This window comes from Zootermopsis nevadensis, unplaced genomic scaffold (genome assembly GCF_977971745.1).
Source record: "Zootermopsis nevadensis isolate Lab colony 2312 unplaced genomic scaffold, Znev_1.0 Znev_ptg000029l, whole genome shotgun sequence".
Classification (NCBI taxonomy): domain Eukaryota; kingdom Metazoa; phylum Arthropoda; class Insecta; order Blattodea; family Termopsidae; genus Zootermopsis; species Zootermopsis nevadensis.
This window is the reverse complement of record NW_028259161.1, coordinates 814,783-832,572: the sequence shown is the minus strand read 5'-3', so window position 1 is coordinate 832,572 and position 17,790 is coordinate 814,783. Positions and strand designations below refer to the sequence as shown.

Below are 17,790 nucleotides of genomic sequence, written 5' to 3'. Positions count from 1 at the left end.
GTAAGTGTCTCTGCAAGCGCAGACATCCGCTTACCTCGTCTTTTGCCCATGTTGTACATAACCATTTAGCCTAATAGGAACCAACTGGAATGAGGTAGGTAAGGCTACGCTCTTGGAACCCAAAATTTGCAAAGAATGCGTGCGGAAATCGAGTGTATTCGCGCAAGGATCAAACCTTTGCAGTTTAGAGGTGGATAAATTTAATGTGGGTTGTTATCTTCGATGTTGTGTCTTCAGAATCACACAAAGTGCAATTAGAGAAACAATATTTCACTTCATCTCCGCCCCCTTCGGTTTAAATGAAGTGTGGGTTAGCCCGCTATTGTTCCGAGGTCTTAAATTATGAACAAGAGTCCACACTTGGTGCGTTTGTTTCGGTCTTGCATTAAGCGTTTCGCGTTTGTTGGTAAACGCCGCGTTCTGAATTATTAGGAGTTTGCAGGAATTACAGCGCAGTCTAGCGCGTGAAATTTCAGCTAAGCTGTATTAAATGTTCACGCAGTAATCGTCCCTGTACAAAGAGCTCTCATGCTAACCTAACCTTCTCTCTCTGTGATACATAATTCAGTTTTTTCCTAAAATGTTTATGTTTCATGACACGTGGAGTCGTGTCTCACTGTAAATTGATATCTGCTTGTGTGTGTGTGCACTGTGCGAATGCTTGCGTGCTTAACTTTCGAGTTATTTTAGAAGAAAGTTGATTTCTTAGGAAGATGAATCTCGAACACCTGTCAAAACACCCCATTATTCACCTTCCAGCGCGAGTGAGCAGCTTATTTGAGCGGTAAAAATATGATCTGTTAGCAGGCACTTGATTTTCGTGTCCCAGTATGGACATCAGCTGTACATCGTTAAATTTCTAAGTTGTTTCCCAAATACCTTCAGGTGAATGCATTTGTAATGCTTCAGAACAGGACTCGGTATTTTCGTCCCACACTCGTAACAGTTGATGTAATTAACGGCTGTATTTGTTGCGTCGTCATTCAATTAGCACCGAAATAAAACAATTCCGAGCACAACAGTTTCGCTCTGTGTGCCCAGTTCCTTTGTAGCTGAGTGAAACAGAAAATTAATGGCGCCCTCTAAGCATTAAGTGTGGATCAGAAGGCTTGCAGTAAAATCTTTGTGTTTAAAGTTAAAGAAAGAAAACACTGGGAATTTGGTTTCTAAATTAAATTTGATTTTAAACAAAGGAATTTTAACTTAATACTTTATGGAGTTGGGAAGGGAAAGTGAAGGTGGAATGGAGTACGTAATTGAAGCTTTTCGTCCTCCCCGTCTTTTCATTGCTTGTGACTGATACGAAAAGAAGAGCTGATGATTCGAAGAAGCGAATGGAAAGTTAAAATGTAAACTCGAAACAAATTTATTCATTTATTTCATAGCGGCTTTCAGTTCGAGTTAATATACAGAAAGGGAACGGACTTAATGTTTTCTAACGTTGTTGGTCTTCTGGGTTGTGCCGGGATAACAGCGTTTCGGAGGATCATACTGCCTCCTTCTTCAGACGCTGTCGGCGTGGTGTCGGTTTTCAGGAATCGGGACTGTACGGGACTGCAGTCTTGTGTGGACGCAGCCCACATGCGTCCCGTGAAATGAAGCCGAATTCTTTGTTTTACAGGTCTACTCTATCTCTTCGTGAGTAATCAATCAGTCCTTACAAGCCCAAGGCCCTCTAGGTAATAGTTAAGAATTTAGTCCGTACTGCAAAGAAAATACCGCACACTTCACCGTTACATAGCTCAATTGGTAAATGTTGTGCAAAGAAACATTCTGTTTTCTGCAAGAATCTTAAGAAATCCACAATTTAAATATAATTAAATTAAATTAGTTATTATTAATTAATTCTTGTGATATTTGGCACCGTTTTCCAGTGAGCAGCAGAGCATTCCACGCTGCTGGCTTTCGCACAGAACACGCGTCTCAGGCAGACGGAAATGGCCGCAATAAATACAGGACTGTTGTAGAAATATTAATTTTCGAGGCAATGATAAGTCCGTAGCGCCTGCGTGTAATCTGTGATCAGTTTAATTTCCTGCGCTCGCTCCAGTCGACCTCCATCCATCATTTGGCAGCCCTAAAGAACGCCTGCCTATCTCACTCCAACATGGCCGCGCCGATTTCGGATCTTAATTGCGTGCTGTGACACGCAAATTCCGCTGGTGGGCCCCTGGAAATTTATGAGTCAACAAGTTCTGGGCCTGCGACTCAGCAGAAGGGTCCCGCAATCATCTTAACCACTCGAGCGGTCTGCATTTCATCATCGCTGCACCCCTTTCAGAAGGTCACGGCGCGATTGGGCGGGTCGTGACGTTTCAGGAGAAAAAAAAAGTTTCGAATAGTGTAATACGGTCTTTACGTTGGTCTTACAGAGAGGGAGAGAGAGGGAGAGAGCGAGCTCCGTCGCCCTCCTCAGTGTCCCGTTTGTCATGCAAATGCCAGGAGTAAGACATAGCGTTCTCTCTCTCACGCGCGCACACCAGAAAACTAGACGTATTAATAAAGATATAACACAAAGAATTTGTGGCTCGCGTGTGCGATTTGCATCGGAGAGGAATAACACTCACAAAATAATAAAGAACGTGTTTGTGTTCACCAGAACCTGAATATCAAGTATCATGTGAACAGTGTTTTATGTGTTTGCTCCTTTCTTATACCTTGCTTTCATTCGCTTTTTCCTTCATTATTTCCTTCTTTCTCGCCTTTCGTATTTTCCTTCTTTGTCCCCTTCTGTTTTCTTACTTTCTACTCCTTTCTCTGCAAAGAATCTGCCCAATTTCTTTTTGCAGTGTTGAAGTGCGTTAATGTGGGAGTGGCTTTGCTTACGACGACCGTCTAGCAGAACAGTGTACGCAAGGACGCAGAATCTCTGATGAGGAAAAACGCGTTAATTTAAGATTTAGACCGGCGTTTGTGGGAAAGTCGTTCTGACCGCCAGATCGCGGAGCACAGTTACTGGCCATCAGTCACTCCACGAGTTTATCGCCTGTTGATTTGCCTTGCTGCAGAAAGATTCCTCTAATCCGCCGAAGAGTTCCTATGGTGTCGGTTCAAACCGTAAATAGTACACAGGAATTTGCAAGGAAGTACTCGTAACATGTTCAAAAGTATATATCCTTGTATTTGCTTGCAGGAACTGAGGAAAATCGCCAACAACTTCAGTCACAACAGGCGGTAACCCGGCTGAGATTCCCAGTAGATTTTCATAAAAATGTATCTCTTCAGAAGTAAAGAGTGCGTGGCCTCCCGATGTGGCCCACGGATTGCAGTTTGGTACATCTTGCAGCACCACGTGCGAGTGGTTGCAGATCACACCCCGCACAATACAGAACAACACGGCAGGCAGTACGATCTGCCTCCAGATCCCAGATGAAGCAAAACTTTCGTGAAGAACTTTCTGGGCGCTCCTGTGGAACGGGTTCCGGGTCACCCGAAGCGAAGCCTCGCACTGCGCACGGCGACAACGCCTGCACTGGGGACTGTCACTGATCCGTGTGCTTACTTGTTGCATGCATTTTTTCTTTTCATGAGACATCAGCTATTTGACACTGAGAGGCTGTGTTCTGATACTTGTCGAAAATAATGAAGATGTTTGTGAATACTAAATGCCTGTTCTACATGAGGTTGAGCGTGTAAATGTCACCGGGCCTCAAACTACTGGTTGTCTGACCCGTAACAAGGCCGGTATGGAAATGAGGAGATGTTATTTTAACCAAACCTCATTCCAAATTTTTGTTTTGTTTCTTTAATGGATTACTATCTATGTCATTTTGATTATCGGCTTGCCGAAGCGTGTAAGGGTATGTCGCGCTGGCCGAGGAAGGTTAACTGCCTGAGACGTAGACTAAGCCAGTCCCGTCGTTAGCAATGAAAAGGTACGACGAGTAAGGGCGTACAGGAAACGTGAAGCTGAACACACGCGCATTCTTCTCGGCGACCCCAGGTGGAGATGAGTAGTCAGATTCATACTCTCACCGCTGCACCTCCTAGCAAACCACCGCGAACCCATTGGGCGTCTGCGAATGCAGCTGGGGGCAAAGAGAAATATACCAGTTCTGAGGCCAGCCGAACTAGGGGGCCCAACAGATAGGCTTTCAGTCCTCTTCCCATTTTTCGCACGGATATATAAAGCGACCAACTACATGGAGCGGAGTCTGTCCTGAGAAGTTAATAGTCGCTCATCTGTTCAAGAAGTTCCCAGAATTTTATTGAATCCATATTCACAAGACACCGCCACTGGTCCCTGCCCCAGCTATGTAGACGAAGACCAACCAACAACGTTTTAACACATCTCTTAAAATTCGTTTTAATATTATTCTCTCATCTAGTTCTTTCAAATTCTCTCGTCCTTTCAGGTTTTCCGATCAGATTCTTGTATGTATTTCTTATTTCTCCCACGCAGTCTACATGGCCTACCACCTCGTCCTCCGACGTAGAATTTGAAAAATTGCCAGTTTTCTGCACTTAAAACCCCGCAGTCCGGGCATGTTTCTCTTCGTCACGTGTCTGACGCGACGCTAATGTGTGTTTATTTTATAAGCTGATTAATTCCACTTTGTTCACATGTCATGACCTCAGCATAACTTGTGACACTCCAACGCCATTCCTACAGAATGTTTCAAAGATATGTGCTCGCTCTCTGATGTTATTCTATCAGACCCTACGAAGACCTACGTGTTTATCATCATCATAAGAGCCAGGCGTGCGGTTCTCTGCTTGCATTCCAAATTTCGCTGTCCGTTTCTGCCATACGACACGCAGACACGTTGACCTGTGGCGCTGTAGACTGCATTTCCTTATAAAGGAAGAAATGTCAGTAGTAGTATAACAAACAAATGACAATTATCGGAATAACAAGAGGTTAACATTAAGAAGATAGCAGTAGTGTGTTCAATGATACAGGAGGACCGACTGTAGCGCTATTAACACGCTCGCCTTTTCTGAATTTTTAAATTTGTAGAAACATTTTGAATGGAAAATGTCGCGAGGCACCCAGACAGACTCGCCGCTGTACTGTTGGGCTGCGTTGGCTACAAATTTACGTGTCTTCTTACAAACGTCGTTCACGTCGCAAGAATAAACATTCCGTGCGTCTGAGCCTCTCTCCGCCTTCTGTTTTGGTACTTGCTTCTTTGTACTGAAAGACAAACACTCCCAAGTCCTGCAGTCATAACGCATAGCCGTCGATGTGTGACGGGACAGACAGAGTCACCCCTGAAAATACTGTGCCTCACGAAGTGTATAGCCGATGGTATTATAACAATTTTAGCTGAAAGTCCCGAAACTAGGATACAGTGTGAAGTTGTATCCTAAAGGACTTCCTGCCCAATCATGTACAGAGTGTTCGAGAAAACCACGAGGCCTCTGGTCACAGCCAAATGGCCTGAATGCCTAAAAATAGTTTGGGAACTGATGTACGAAGGTTCAAATTGGAGATTTCTATAGAACGCCGAAAGTCGTGAGAGGATTGTTTGTGCTGTACAAAGCCGCCATCATCTTCATCTTGAACTCGTAGGCAACGAGTGGCCTTAGGTCTCCGTATGGGAGATGGCAGGCTAAATAGCCATTTCACACGGCGACAAGGTTACCGGATAACGTTCACGTGCACCACGAGACCGCGTCTCCAATCGCTCGTTAGTGAACGGTGTTTTGTGATACTTCAATCTGGGCCACACTTTTACATTAGATTATTTTTCAAAATCCATTTTATTACTGTGCTCCATTAGCAGGAAATCCATTTACATCCAAATCCTAGACATCGGCCGTTGCGTTTGATTTTTCATTTGGGCGAATTTCCCGGGCCTAAGATGTCTTCCCGTTGTGCGTGCCAGGTGTTTCGGGGCAGTCTGTAGTAGTGGGTACTGAACCCATACCCCGTGTCAGTAACGGGCCGACTCACGTGCTGTTGCTGCTGCTACTGTGATCGCATGCAACACTGTTAAAATGTAGTCCCCGGGGCAAGTAATATCCTAAATTGAGATACCACTACGCAGGGTTAACCAAAACTGAAACACTTCTCAGCAATGGAAGGTGTAATAAGCAGGATTAGGACATTCGGCCCAAATTGCCATGGCAACCGGCTTCCGTTGCCAGCCGCTTGATGTCCTCTCGGTGCAGTCTGTCTGCAGTTCTCATGAGGACGAAATTGACCGATGGTTTGATGATGGCGGCAGACGGATGCAAGGAAAGAAAAACAAATGCCGAAGGTATTATTTTGGTATTGGGGGGGGGGGGTATAGGAGTCTGCGCATGCTATGTGTTTCCAAATTGTAATGCTGCAACACGCTCCGTGGGTCGACCTTTAGGAGTGCAGAATACTGTGGTCACTCCTGACCTCGGGCAGCATTATTCATTACGTATTACCGGCTGAGACGTGACTAGAATTCCAACTTGCCTAGAAAAACAACTGTTACCTTCTTTTGCGCGTTCCCCCATTGCACTGTTTTTTGTTACCCCTCGCGCGCCGTGACACTACCCGCACGCCAGTCGTTTCTGTTACGTAAGAAGGCGGCCGGCTCAAGGCAAGGGGACGATAGAAAAACAACCTCATCGGGATTTTTGTTATGCCGCGGGGCGTGTTCTGTACCGGCGGGGGATCCCCATTGTACTGCGCATTGAGGAGCCCCGTCGTGGTGAAAATTACCGGCCACCTTACACCTCAGCCGGCCCGAAGCCTTCGGATCTGCGGTCCACTGACGCTTGCGGCAATGCGAGCTAATGCGTCTGTGCGCTGTGGAGAGCACGCGGAGGACAGACTGAAGGAACGCTAAAGCGATGATAGCTCTCCAGGTTTTGTTTCTGCTCCCTGTGCCGATCTGAACAATGCTGATAAAATTACAGTCGAAAGGCCTTGAAGGAAGACACGACTCCTGGAATTTAAGACATTGACTAGAGTATAATATTAAAAAGTTGTATACAGAAATTTGATGTGAGGATGAGGACTGGACTCAGCTGATGGGCTTTCGTAAACTTTGGACTTAGTTTGGCCTCATTTGTTTTCTGAACGTCCTACTGGAACGAATCTTAGAAGGTTACGGCTCGCTTCCAGCAGTTGACGTTGTCTCCGAACGCCCCGTGTATGTTACAGGCCAGGTTTATTGTCCTCCGCCAGGGAATCGTGTACTCAGACCGGGACCCTCTCTCTGCGCACACAAGAGCTGGCCGCATCCTGCCTATTGTCACAGACGCACAATGCTGATATTGTATTTCAGTATACGGCATATGGCAAATTGCAAGTCCTCATACCCAGAATCGTGCTCATTCTTGAAGCATAACTCTTCCTGGGTTATTTCATAGTCATTTTAGTTTTGCACCGAAGTTTAAAAACATGCATGGGTACAGTTTACTTTGTACCTAACTTTGATTCGTGATGCGTGACGTAGTCCCTTTGGCGCAGAGGATAGCGCGTTGGATTTCTAATCCAAAGGTCGTGGGTTCGATCCCCACAAGGGATGTTGAACATTTTGAAGCTTTTTTTCTGTTAAGGCTGTGGCGAGCTGTGCCGTGAGGTTGGCTGCGCCGATAAGATCGTACCGTATTCAGTTCTTTCGTACACACTTAACATGCGGAATATATTGTTCTATTGTTTCTTTCTCTCTTCTCAGTGCTAGTATTATAGCGATGTTTAACACCGACAGCAACTGATTTTGAACGCATCCTACAGTCGAAATGCTTGCCCTAATCGAGAGAGCCAGGCGTTTTAAAACCACGCTCGTATCCCTTGCTCGAATACGCGCAGAAACTGGTGACGCCCACTCTCCGACCCTTTCAGGCCCTCTGCCCTTTACGGCCCGTTGAGCTGTTGTGGGCCGCAGTGGAGGTGGCTTTTTCACTTCGTCAGTCTGGCTTTGGGGCTCTCACATTCCCCTGCAACGAACTGACCAGTTGCCCCATCTGACGCTGATGATGATGGGCTCCCTACGTCTCCCTGGCGTCGTACTCAGGTACAGGACGTCTTGACCTCTTGAGACACTTAACGAAGTGTCTGGTACGGGTACAGTACGGAGACAGTGGCCGGGAAGATTGATTGATTGTACAGCGATTGGTTCGGTACAGTTCAGAAAACTCATGGCAGTCCCATTAGCACAGAAGCAAGCTGATCCAGACGTCGTATTTATGTTATCAGCTCACAGTTCTGTTCATGTCACGTACAATTTTTCAGAAGGGAAAGTCTGAATTAATCACGGGTCTCGCGGATCATTGATTACCCTCGCAGCGGGCCTGCGGTAGACAGGTCTCCCCCCTCCACCTCCACCTCTTGTTCTTACAGTACAGGCTGTTCCGTAAATTCGTTCACTGCCTTGCAGTTTTCTGCCCTTCGCGGACTTAACATTTCATGACAACAAAGTGCGACTTTCTTCATGAACTTGTCCGTATGATCACTGTAAAGAATTTTACTGTCGCATGATACAACATTTAGGACATTTGAAAAGATTTTTCCCTACAAATTTGAATTTAAATTAATTGATTTCCATGACTGCCCTTACATATATCTTTACAAGCACATACGTGAATTCTCTTTTCTCTGAGTATTTAAAATGGCCGCCTGCGAGGTGTGGCCATTGTATATTGACTTTTTGCACCGCTCTGCATTCGTCTTACGGTAAGCTGCTCCTAATATAATAGCAAATGTCCGTCACTCTTGACTGTACGACTAATGAACTGAATGTATGATTAATGAACGTATTACGTCACGAAATAACAAGCTCACTAAGTGACTGATTAACCAATAACTAACTCTGTTATTAACACATTTTTCATCGATTCACTAGGTCACCTGACTAAATAAGGAACCAGTTATTGACTCCTTAATTAACTCACTAACTAAATACCTTGCTAACTAATGATTCCATTGTGGTAAAACCTTGAGGTCCAGCACAGAATTCCACCTCTGAATCCAGATATTGTGACATTTCACTCCAATCCACAACATCTGGAAACATTACCTTAATATCCATTGCGATGTAATGATTATTTCCCACATCTGTCTGTCTTCTTAGTGATTACTTCAGCCGAGGTTTTTTGTAGTAAGATTCCTGGAGATAGTGACACGCACTTGTGGTTATCCAGTCTGCCCCGCTCCGACTGCAAAGGAAGCTCCTGTTAACACCTCGCAGTAGGACGCGTAGCGTCTGTCCATTATTTCAGGTGCGGAGGAACCTTCGTAGGGAGAGGAGGTGGGAATTCTGAATCGAATTTTGGGACAGGGTACAGAGGAAGTCGCTCCTTTGTCTCGCTGAGGCTCCAGATCGCACCTAAACCTAATGACAATAACAATGCCGTGTCATAATTAACTGCCGGGACATCGAGAGGATGACAAATGAAACAGAGATATCAGGGACCGTGGCGCGCCACAAAAACTGAACCTTCTTTCTTTCTGTGTTGCTTGGGGCTGATTGTGTAAGCGGCTGGCGTCCTTCCACAAAGGATATTATAAATACACCGCGCCCATATTTTATGTTCACTCTGCATAATGTGTTTTATATGTATAATCATTTGTTATTTAGAAATAATTCAAAACCTCTTGAGCACAAGAAGGGCTTAAGAACACGAGATTCGTCTGTCGTGGCGTGGTGCAGTGTCAAGGCAGTTCTGTCTTCTGGTTACTGGAGATCGTAGTTAACGACGTAATGAGCTGTTTGTGTGATGCGGCCGAAATTGTCTTGATATCTGGTTAACCGGGCCTATTCTAATCAGTTCTCAATCTTGGCTTGGCCCCGTCTCCTCAGAACCAGTTCTTGATATCATTGACGCCTGACCGAGGTTTCACCCCAGCGACACGTCTGAACTTCCTGTTTTGCGACACTGGAATTTTTATGAAACTAGTAGGAAGAACCTTTCGTATCTTCGTCGTAACTCCACTTTATCCTTTTCCCTCTTCCTGTCTTTATCTGTTTCCCTCCTTGCTCCCGTATCGAAATCTCGGGTTATCACAGCGTGGTAATCTTCTGGGTTGTGACGCCTTGTGGGTAGGTGGGTATTAACTTCCATCTTCAACCCTGAAGATGGAGGCATCATGCTACTCCGAAACGCTGGTACCCATCTGCAAGTCACAGAACACAGTCCTCTTCATACTCGCCGCCGTGAGAACTTGAAAAAGAAAAACATTAAAAATAATTTCCCACTCCGTTCGTTGTGGAATCGTATCAACATTAAATGCATGTCAAGGTCAACGAAACACGCGCTGTTGCGAGGAACGCGTCGATGGTAAATGTTGTGTGTCCCGCTGAGGTAGCCTCTGCACCTCCGAGCTCTTGCGAGCGCCACGCGAGGTGCCGGAACTGTTCACTTACTTTCGCGTCAAACGAGGTTAGGGAAATTTCCCCCTCTCTACTACGCTCGCCTCGGAGAATCGACCTGATACCATCTAGGACACTTGCTGTCGTTGTGTGTAATAAACTTCATGTCACTTTATTAAAAATACTGGTAGTCTGTACCTTAATTGTATGTCTATATAAATTAAAACGAGTTTTTTTGTACGTGGGAGCAGCTGGTTATTTAAGTCCAGCAAATTAACTTCGAGTCCCTAACTTGTTCTCTTACCTACGACGTCCATCACCTTTAAGGTTCCTATCCTCTGGGTACATGGGGATCTATGACCCGTGGTAAAGCAGCCGGAGCATGAAGCTAACCGGTCACATTAACCTGCTCCCGCTGTTTAGCGTGTGTCGAGTTTTCGCTCCATGTCCGCTGTGATCTGAGGCACAAAGGCGAATGTATCTTATGTACTGTTTTCTTAATTCTGAGCTAAAACAAATAACAACGCGAATTATACTTTTTCTAGTTATTATGCTCCTGCCTTAACATTCCCTAACTCTGCGTTTGATATTAATTACGTATTTCGTGTGATTCTCACTGCAGGTATGGATTATTTCCTTAAACAGCATTAACTCATCTGACATGTTTAATAAAGAAGCGTCGTGTTTTGTTTGGGTATGGGTTGGATTCATAAATATTGCTGAGACGAGCTTCGGCTTCAGAGGGTCAAGGCTGGTCGTTTTGCGTGCACAAAGAAGACTGGTTTTCTTATCGTTTTAGTCAGAACATTCCAGGCCACGTTGTCACAAGCCGTTTACCTAATATAAACCCGCGTTCTAGTCTGTTATTATTATTATTATTATTATTCTGCCGTGTACGCCGTTGGTTTATTGATCACATAGTTTTCAAATCAAATTCTGTATGCGTGTGTTGTTTCCTCACAACTGGTACTCGATACAGCCTAGTTCCGACCTGCCCCGCTCGCATTAGTGCAAGAGTAGGCTCTGCAGACTGCCGATTATCGTGGATGTTCGTCTAGCGTCTGCTCCGGTCACTGAATCTGTCCAGGTCCTATTAAATTCGTGGACAATTTGCGTGTCTGAAGAATCTTAAGACTTGCGCGCGCGTCTGCGAGCCATCCCAGTTTCCTTCGCCACGAGAAGTGGAGCCTACTCTTCAGTTTATTGGCTTTCAGAATATTTCGTAGGCCCACTTCACGACGAGCCTCGAATTTCTAGGGGTTCCCCCCCCCCCCCCCCCTATTTATTGATTAGTCTGTTACGTAGTCTTGAACCCTTGTAGTTTCGGGTTTATCATAAATTCTGTCCCATTTGGTTTTCGGATATGATCTTCGTGGATGCCTGACTGAAGAGCCAATTCGCTTGGGACATCCTGCTGCAGTGCGTACCCTCTAACCGAACGACGATTTAGGAGGTCAGCATCTCTTCAATGTGGACCGAGGGATGCTTCAATATTTACTTACCTTCTCTTTCTGATTGAGTGGGGATACATCATCCAATCATTGAGTACTGGTGAAAAGTTGGACCAATGGCGGGGAGGTAGGGAGGGGTGTGAGCCAATAAGGATGTGGGAGTCTGGCGCATGGACCTACGGTAAGGGCTAGGTAAACATATGACCCCGCAGTCGTCTGAGAGGGACGTCGCGTGAGGTCGTTGTCAGTCGCGTGCCACGTGTTCTGCGTGGTCGCTGTTCCGCGTCTGCAAATTTCCTACTATCAATTTCTTATTTTTCTTGCCTGTATCTTTTTTGTGTACGAAGGGCTACGGCGTCTTTGTAGCATTTGAAGGGAACGCTCTGCAACTGGCGAACTCGTGTTGGAGTGGAGTTGAAATGCGGTTTCTTGTTCGAAGAATACGTGTATAATTTATATCCGATGTACGCAGAAACAACTCTTTGGCGTTATTCGTGTTTTGCGGTGTTAAATACCGGTGGAATTAATTTCTGATCTGTGTTTTATATCGTGTTTGTGAAATGGATGTGAAATTCCTTGTGCTAACCAGTAAATTGACGACGTGTCGCTGAGAATTGTGGCTCTGGCCTAAAAATGCTTTATGACAATCTGCATGAAACTTGTTATGAAAGAATTACGCTAATTGATTTTAGTGTTACATGGAACGAGTTTGCGAATGTTATTCAATTTTCGTGCGTTAAGATTTATTATAATTGATACCGTACACGTAACTTTTGTTTTGTATTAACATATCTTTCCTTGTAATGTTATGTGCCGTTTTCAGACCTCAGTAATGTAGCGGAGTGTTTCTTTGTCTGTTAAACTTAACGTGTCACGTGTTTCGAGGCGGCCTGCGAGTGTCTGTTGCTGCTACTATTGACCGTAAGATCTACTTGCAGAACGAAGACTGCTGTCTGGTCAACATGGAGGCAATGATTGCCTTGGTCCATCGTCACTTGCTCTTACCACCGATTCTCCTACCCCTGGCACTTCTGTTACCCCGGTGTACACTGGCAGCGCAGTCAAGTACAGGGAACTGGATGTAAGTACAGAAACTTTTTTTATCAAGGAACATTTCGATTTGCATTTCTCTGAAGTAAATAGGCAGAGATTAATTTATCGAATTGCAGTTTTGAAGTGTACCGATTCATTTAATTATGTAACGTAGGACATGAGACAAAGACGGAATTATAGCCGCTGAAATTAAATTAATGCATTGGATGGACAATAATAGAAATAAATTAAGATCTATTAAGAGGACTAGAATCATAATCAAAATTGGAGAACATCTGGGAATTCATTCACATCTTTTTTCCCCCACCCAAAAAGATTGTGCTCTACAGGGTGTTCACACTCAGAATTAATCAGATACAGTTATTCTTTAGGATATAAAGTAGAACTTCACACTTAGAAAATCATTCCATTGATTGAAATTGTATTATAACTCAAATTTTTGGAGTGGTATGAAAAATGATATCCGAAGATATTAATTTTTTGTTATCAAGATATTCATAGCGAGTGACAGACTGCACTTCTATTCGTTATACGGCATGTCCGATACGATCCGCTCCAGTTTTGATAAAGTACAGATGCTCATACACGATTTCTCGAAAACAAATTTTAATATTATCTCTCTGTCTGCCGCGTCTGGATCTCCGACTTTGTCTCTTCCCCTCGAGGTCGTCTTCAGCGCAATTCTTTTATCAGTTTTGTGTTTGATTTATGCGTGCTACAAGTCCCACCTATCTCATCCACCTAAATATAACTCAACATACAAGAATTCTACTTTCTCAGAAGAGACTAAGCGACCAGAATGTTCGCACAATCTAAGAACTAGTTTCTCGCGCGTTATGTGGCTTGGTCGACTACTACCTCTGCCCCCCTCCCCCCGGGCAGTAAAAGGCGCAGGACAGTAGCAGTGATCTAGCGTTTGCTCACAGAAAGGTCTCTTTCTTCTCCGCCTGTCACCAGGTGTAGCCGACGGTCTCCATCGTTTCCATACTCAGACTCTTTTTCGGTTCCTTGTTCTTTTATTTAGCCTAAGTATAAGATTTTGTAGGCTAAGGGTTAGATTCCCGGGAGGGTAGAACTTCGCACTTTTCACGCCCAGCCCCACCCAGCCTCCTGTCCCGTAGATTTTCCGGGGTGCTTCCTCGACAGCAAAGCGGCCGGAGCGTAAGTTGACTCACTCACCTCCACTGCTCCATGTGAATGCATGGCGTAGCACCGAAGAGACACATTTACCTTTAACGTGCTATTTATTTCTGTAGAAAGAACGGAAATATTTTTATCATATTCTTTATGCCACCAGTCTCATGGTTGCTGACATAACGAAAAGTTTAGTGTTTGTTATTTTGTAACTAACTCTCGGTTTTACTGTAAATTAGTTTAAGATTCAAGCTTGTGGTGACCTAAAACAAGCACTTGTATTGATTGTACCTCTTCGTCACTACATTCTTTCCGGTTCTGGGGTCCTGCCAGCCTAGCCTACCCGGTGGACACCGGAGACAAGTAATCGTCGTGTCCGGGTGAAGGAATTCCCAGTTTGATTTCGTAGGAGACCGGATGGGCCCAGAGCCAGTCCGGATATGAAAACGAAGTGTCAAGTTCTACGCATGAGTCCCGGTTGTCGGCAACGTGGCCACACTGACTGACTGACTATTCCATCACCCTCGCTACGAAAAATAATTTGAGAGATGTGTCATCTCTTTCTCAGTCAGCGGCTTGTACGCGTTTGTTTGTGTATTTGGTATTTTCCCCTCCGTTCTGGGATCTCCTGCCGCCCCTTCCTCATCCTATTTACATACAATTACCTTGCAACGAGAGTTCCTTTTGATACTGGACATGCCAGTGTTTTATTGTTCCCGTGAACCCAACATACTGCTGTATCTTGAGCGCGTCTGTTTCCATGGTAATGCCCACAGGGTCTCATTTGTTGAACTAGGAGAGAAGAGGAGAGGAATTTGTGCCTGTCACATTGGCATTGCGCACAGTTTTGTGTTGTGCCACGGCTGGTCGAGTAACACACACATAAATTATGCTTTTAACTTGGTGTATCATATGCTGATGACCAGTTCTTTGTGAGCATAATAAATTATCTTACGAGTTCAGTGTATTACTTAAATTACATTATAGAAACTTGTATTTGTGATTCTGCACGCAGACAAAATCTGCAGGGCTGGATTTTTTTATCGGTCGTAATGGTACAGGCCTAGCCGTGGTTTGCATTTGGAAGGCCCTGGGTTCGAATATCCAGCGAGCCAAGAACACGTCGGTCGCTTCTTTCTTAACATTTTTGGAGTAAGACTTGAGGTTCTCACAGCGGTGAATATGAAGATATCCGTCTTCTGGGTTATTGCGCTGTGTAGTCTGGTTGATGTTTACCAACGTTTCAGAGGTCATACTGCCTCCATCATCAGGGCGATGAATCGTTGGTAAACATCGACCAGACTACACAGCGCAACAACCCAGAAGACAGAAATCTTCATACTCATCGCCCTGATGACGGAGGCAGTATGACCTCTGAAACGTTGGTTAACATCGACCAGACTACACAGCGCAACAACCCAGAAGACAGAAATCTTCATACTAATCGTCCTTGATGAGGTGTAAAGAACACTTGGAAATTTAGCGCGCGGCTGTCCAATTTGTTTTAATCTTGGAACAGCCTGAAAACGAAACACGGCCGACGCTTCTGACCTAGTAACACCGTGTCAGTGCCTGCAAGGGAACGGTGGAGCCCCCTCGAGCACTCTGTCCTAATCTCAAGGTTCTTTGCACGAGGAAACGCCTGTTTGGGCAACGAGAGCGCAGTTACCAGTTGCTTCTGTACCAACTGCCGCCTATCTATTACCTTTCAGTCCAATAATCAAAGAACGCGCAATAGACAGGAACGGGTCAGAGGTCACTTCGAAGCAGTCATTTAGTCGTGACTAGAAAAGTACACGGATTGTGCAATGCATTATGGGATATAGATCGCTGTGTATGTCAGGTACCACCGTAATGTGCGTGGGGAGGGGGGCATTCGTTAAATGTTTATTTTACAAGACTTTATTAATTAGTGATTCTTGAAGGTACAAGGAATGAAAGAGTCATCTGTCTTAGGGCAAGGGCCTTCGTTGGACTCTCGCGAACACGACAGTGAGCTTCAGGATTTCGTGATATGAGCTGCTTAAGAAGAACCCTTCTTCATTCAGTTGCCATGAAAATTGAAAAGCAACGTGGAAAATTAATTTCGAATCAGAAACAGTTCTGTACATTATTAGAACTTCATGGGGTTAAATTCGAAAATCTCAAGGCTTCTCGTTAGAAGTGCGGAACAGAATCATGCTGACGTAATTTCAAATCCCACGCGGGACTCGAACCAAAGGCGGCAGCTTTTTTTTTTTCAACATCTGGGCTTTCATGAAACGTTGAAACAGGGACGTCATTGTAGACGTTTCGCTGGTCTTATTTGACCCACGACCGAAGAAGTTCTTGGCACATAACACATGGCTATAATCATCCTAATAGGCTAAGGCATGTCATTAATCCTTTAATGGAGAGTGGTAACTATATACACCACCTGCTTTAACATTCAGCAACTTTTAATCTTGCCCACAGAGCGTATTTATGTATTCCATTAACTTCTCAGATTAAACAGCGAATATTTCGCCGAACACCGCAAACGAACTGAACTTTGTGGAGGCATTGAATTTTCTTTCTGTAGGAACTGTATTTTTTAAGTGTAGTCCCTGACGATCGTAAGGGGAGGTTGAACGCTTCGTATACACCCTTTGAACACGCGTTATTGTCTGTCATTGGAAGAAGCAGAACTTGCTCTGAGAAAAACTTGTTCCCTCTGGTACATGCCTAGATTAACCTTTCCGATAAAGTACCCCCTTGTTTATTTGGCTTAATATTTTTTCTTGAATGAAAATCTTGCACCGGAAGAACGTCATAGCGTAAGACGTACGTCTGTAATTTAATTATATATGCAGCTGTTGGACTGAAAAGAGGACAAGTCCGTATCTGTTACATAAAAGTTTTAAAAATGTTTCTGTTTTCTTAATTTCTGTGTTTGTATACGGTGACTGCAGTGGTCGTTGACCTTAAATAATTAAAGTTTCGGTCTTCGCTCGATTGGACGCCAGTTCGATCCCTGCCTACGTCGTGATGTTGCCTCGTTCCGTTTCATCACGTCGCTGAGAAAGAAACAAAGATGAAAATAGGTACGAAGGAAAGGAACAAGAGAATAAAAACACAAAGACGGGGTATAAAGAAAATGCGATAGGAAGAACGAAGGGGGAACAGAGAAAAGAATAAAGCAGGCACACACGAAAGACAGACACAAAGGAATTATATCTGGTCACTGCGAGTGGTGTTCTGGCGCGCCAACCATTCAGAAAGCGATTTCCAGCAAAACCCATTCTGAACTATTAATCTTGCGTAATGAGTCGAGTTTTTCTTCAGGCGCCCCTTCCTTGTGCCTTTGCTTGAAATTTGGTCATTGACGTGTGTGACGAGAATGGCTTTACATTAGGATAAAGGCAATATTGAATTAGCGATAGTCCGTATGGCCAGAGTAAGCAAATAAGAACTTAGTTGGTGTTATTAATAGCAGAGAGCTTGTAGGGTGAAGTATTTTGTTTGTAGGATTTGAATACCTACGCGTTTATTAGTTTTATTTATTTATTAGCATTTTATTTGTGCTTGTTTGAAAACAGAACGACGTTATAGACTGACTGAGAAGCGTTGCTGTGGTCTCAGTAGTTGATTTAGCGTTGCTGGTTGGTCTTTGAATCCGTCAATGAAGCCAGCGGATTAATTCCCTAATCCTTATGTAAGTACGTAGCCTGCAATCAGCGTGTGAAGAATCGAAACGTGTCGCAGAATATCTCGATGTACCTACTGTGAAGGTTGGTAATACTGCTTCTTTTAGCACCGGAATGCCATTTGTATTTTTTATTGTCGCGCATGTGACAGTTTTACAGCGCTTCGTGTCTCCTGCTACGCCATGAAACAGTTAATCTTCGTCGTAACCCATTCGCTGCAGACTGCGCTGGCTATAACATAATAATTTA

At 44.4% G+C, this 17,790-nt stretch overlaps 1 protein-coding gene and 1 non-coding gene across 3 annotated transcripts in view; both read left to right on the top strand.

The window, feature by feature from the left end:
• The window catches only part of LOC110837886 (protein Wnt-5b), a 203,504-nt gene that overhangs the window by 122,284 nt on the left and 63,430 nt on the right, over positions 1–17,790 (top strand). For both annotated transcript variants that reach the window (XM_022080506.2, XM_087358274.1), the window contains one exon: positions 12,628–12,770. In XM_022080506.2, the coding sequence (XP_021936198.1) occupies positions 12,652–12,770 (119 nt within the window). In that variant the 5' untranslated portion in view covers positions 12,628–12,651. The remainder of the gene's footprint in view (positions 1–12,627; positions 12,771–17,790) is intronic.
• On the top strand, positions 7,382–7,454 carry TRNAR-UCU (transfer RNA arginine (anticodon UCU)). The gene has a single exon. It is a non-coding gene; the product is annotated as a tRNA-Arg (tRNA).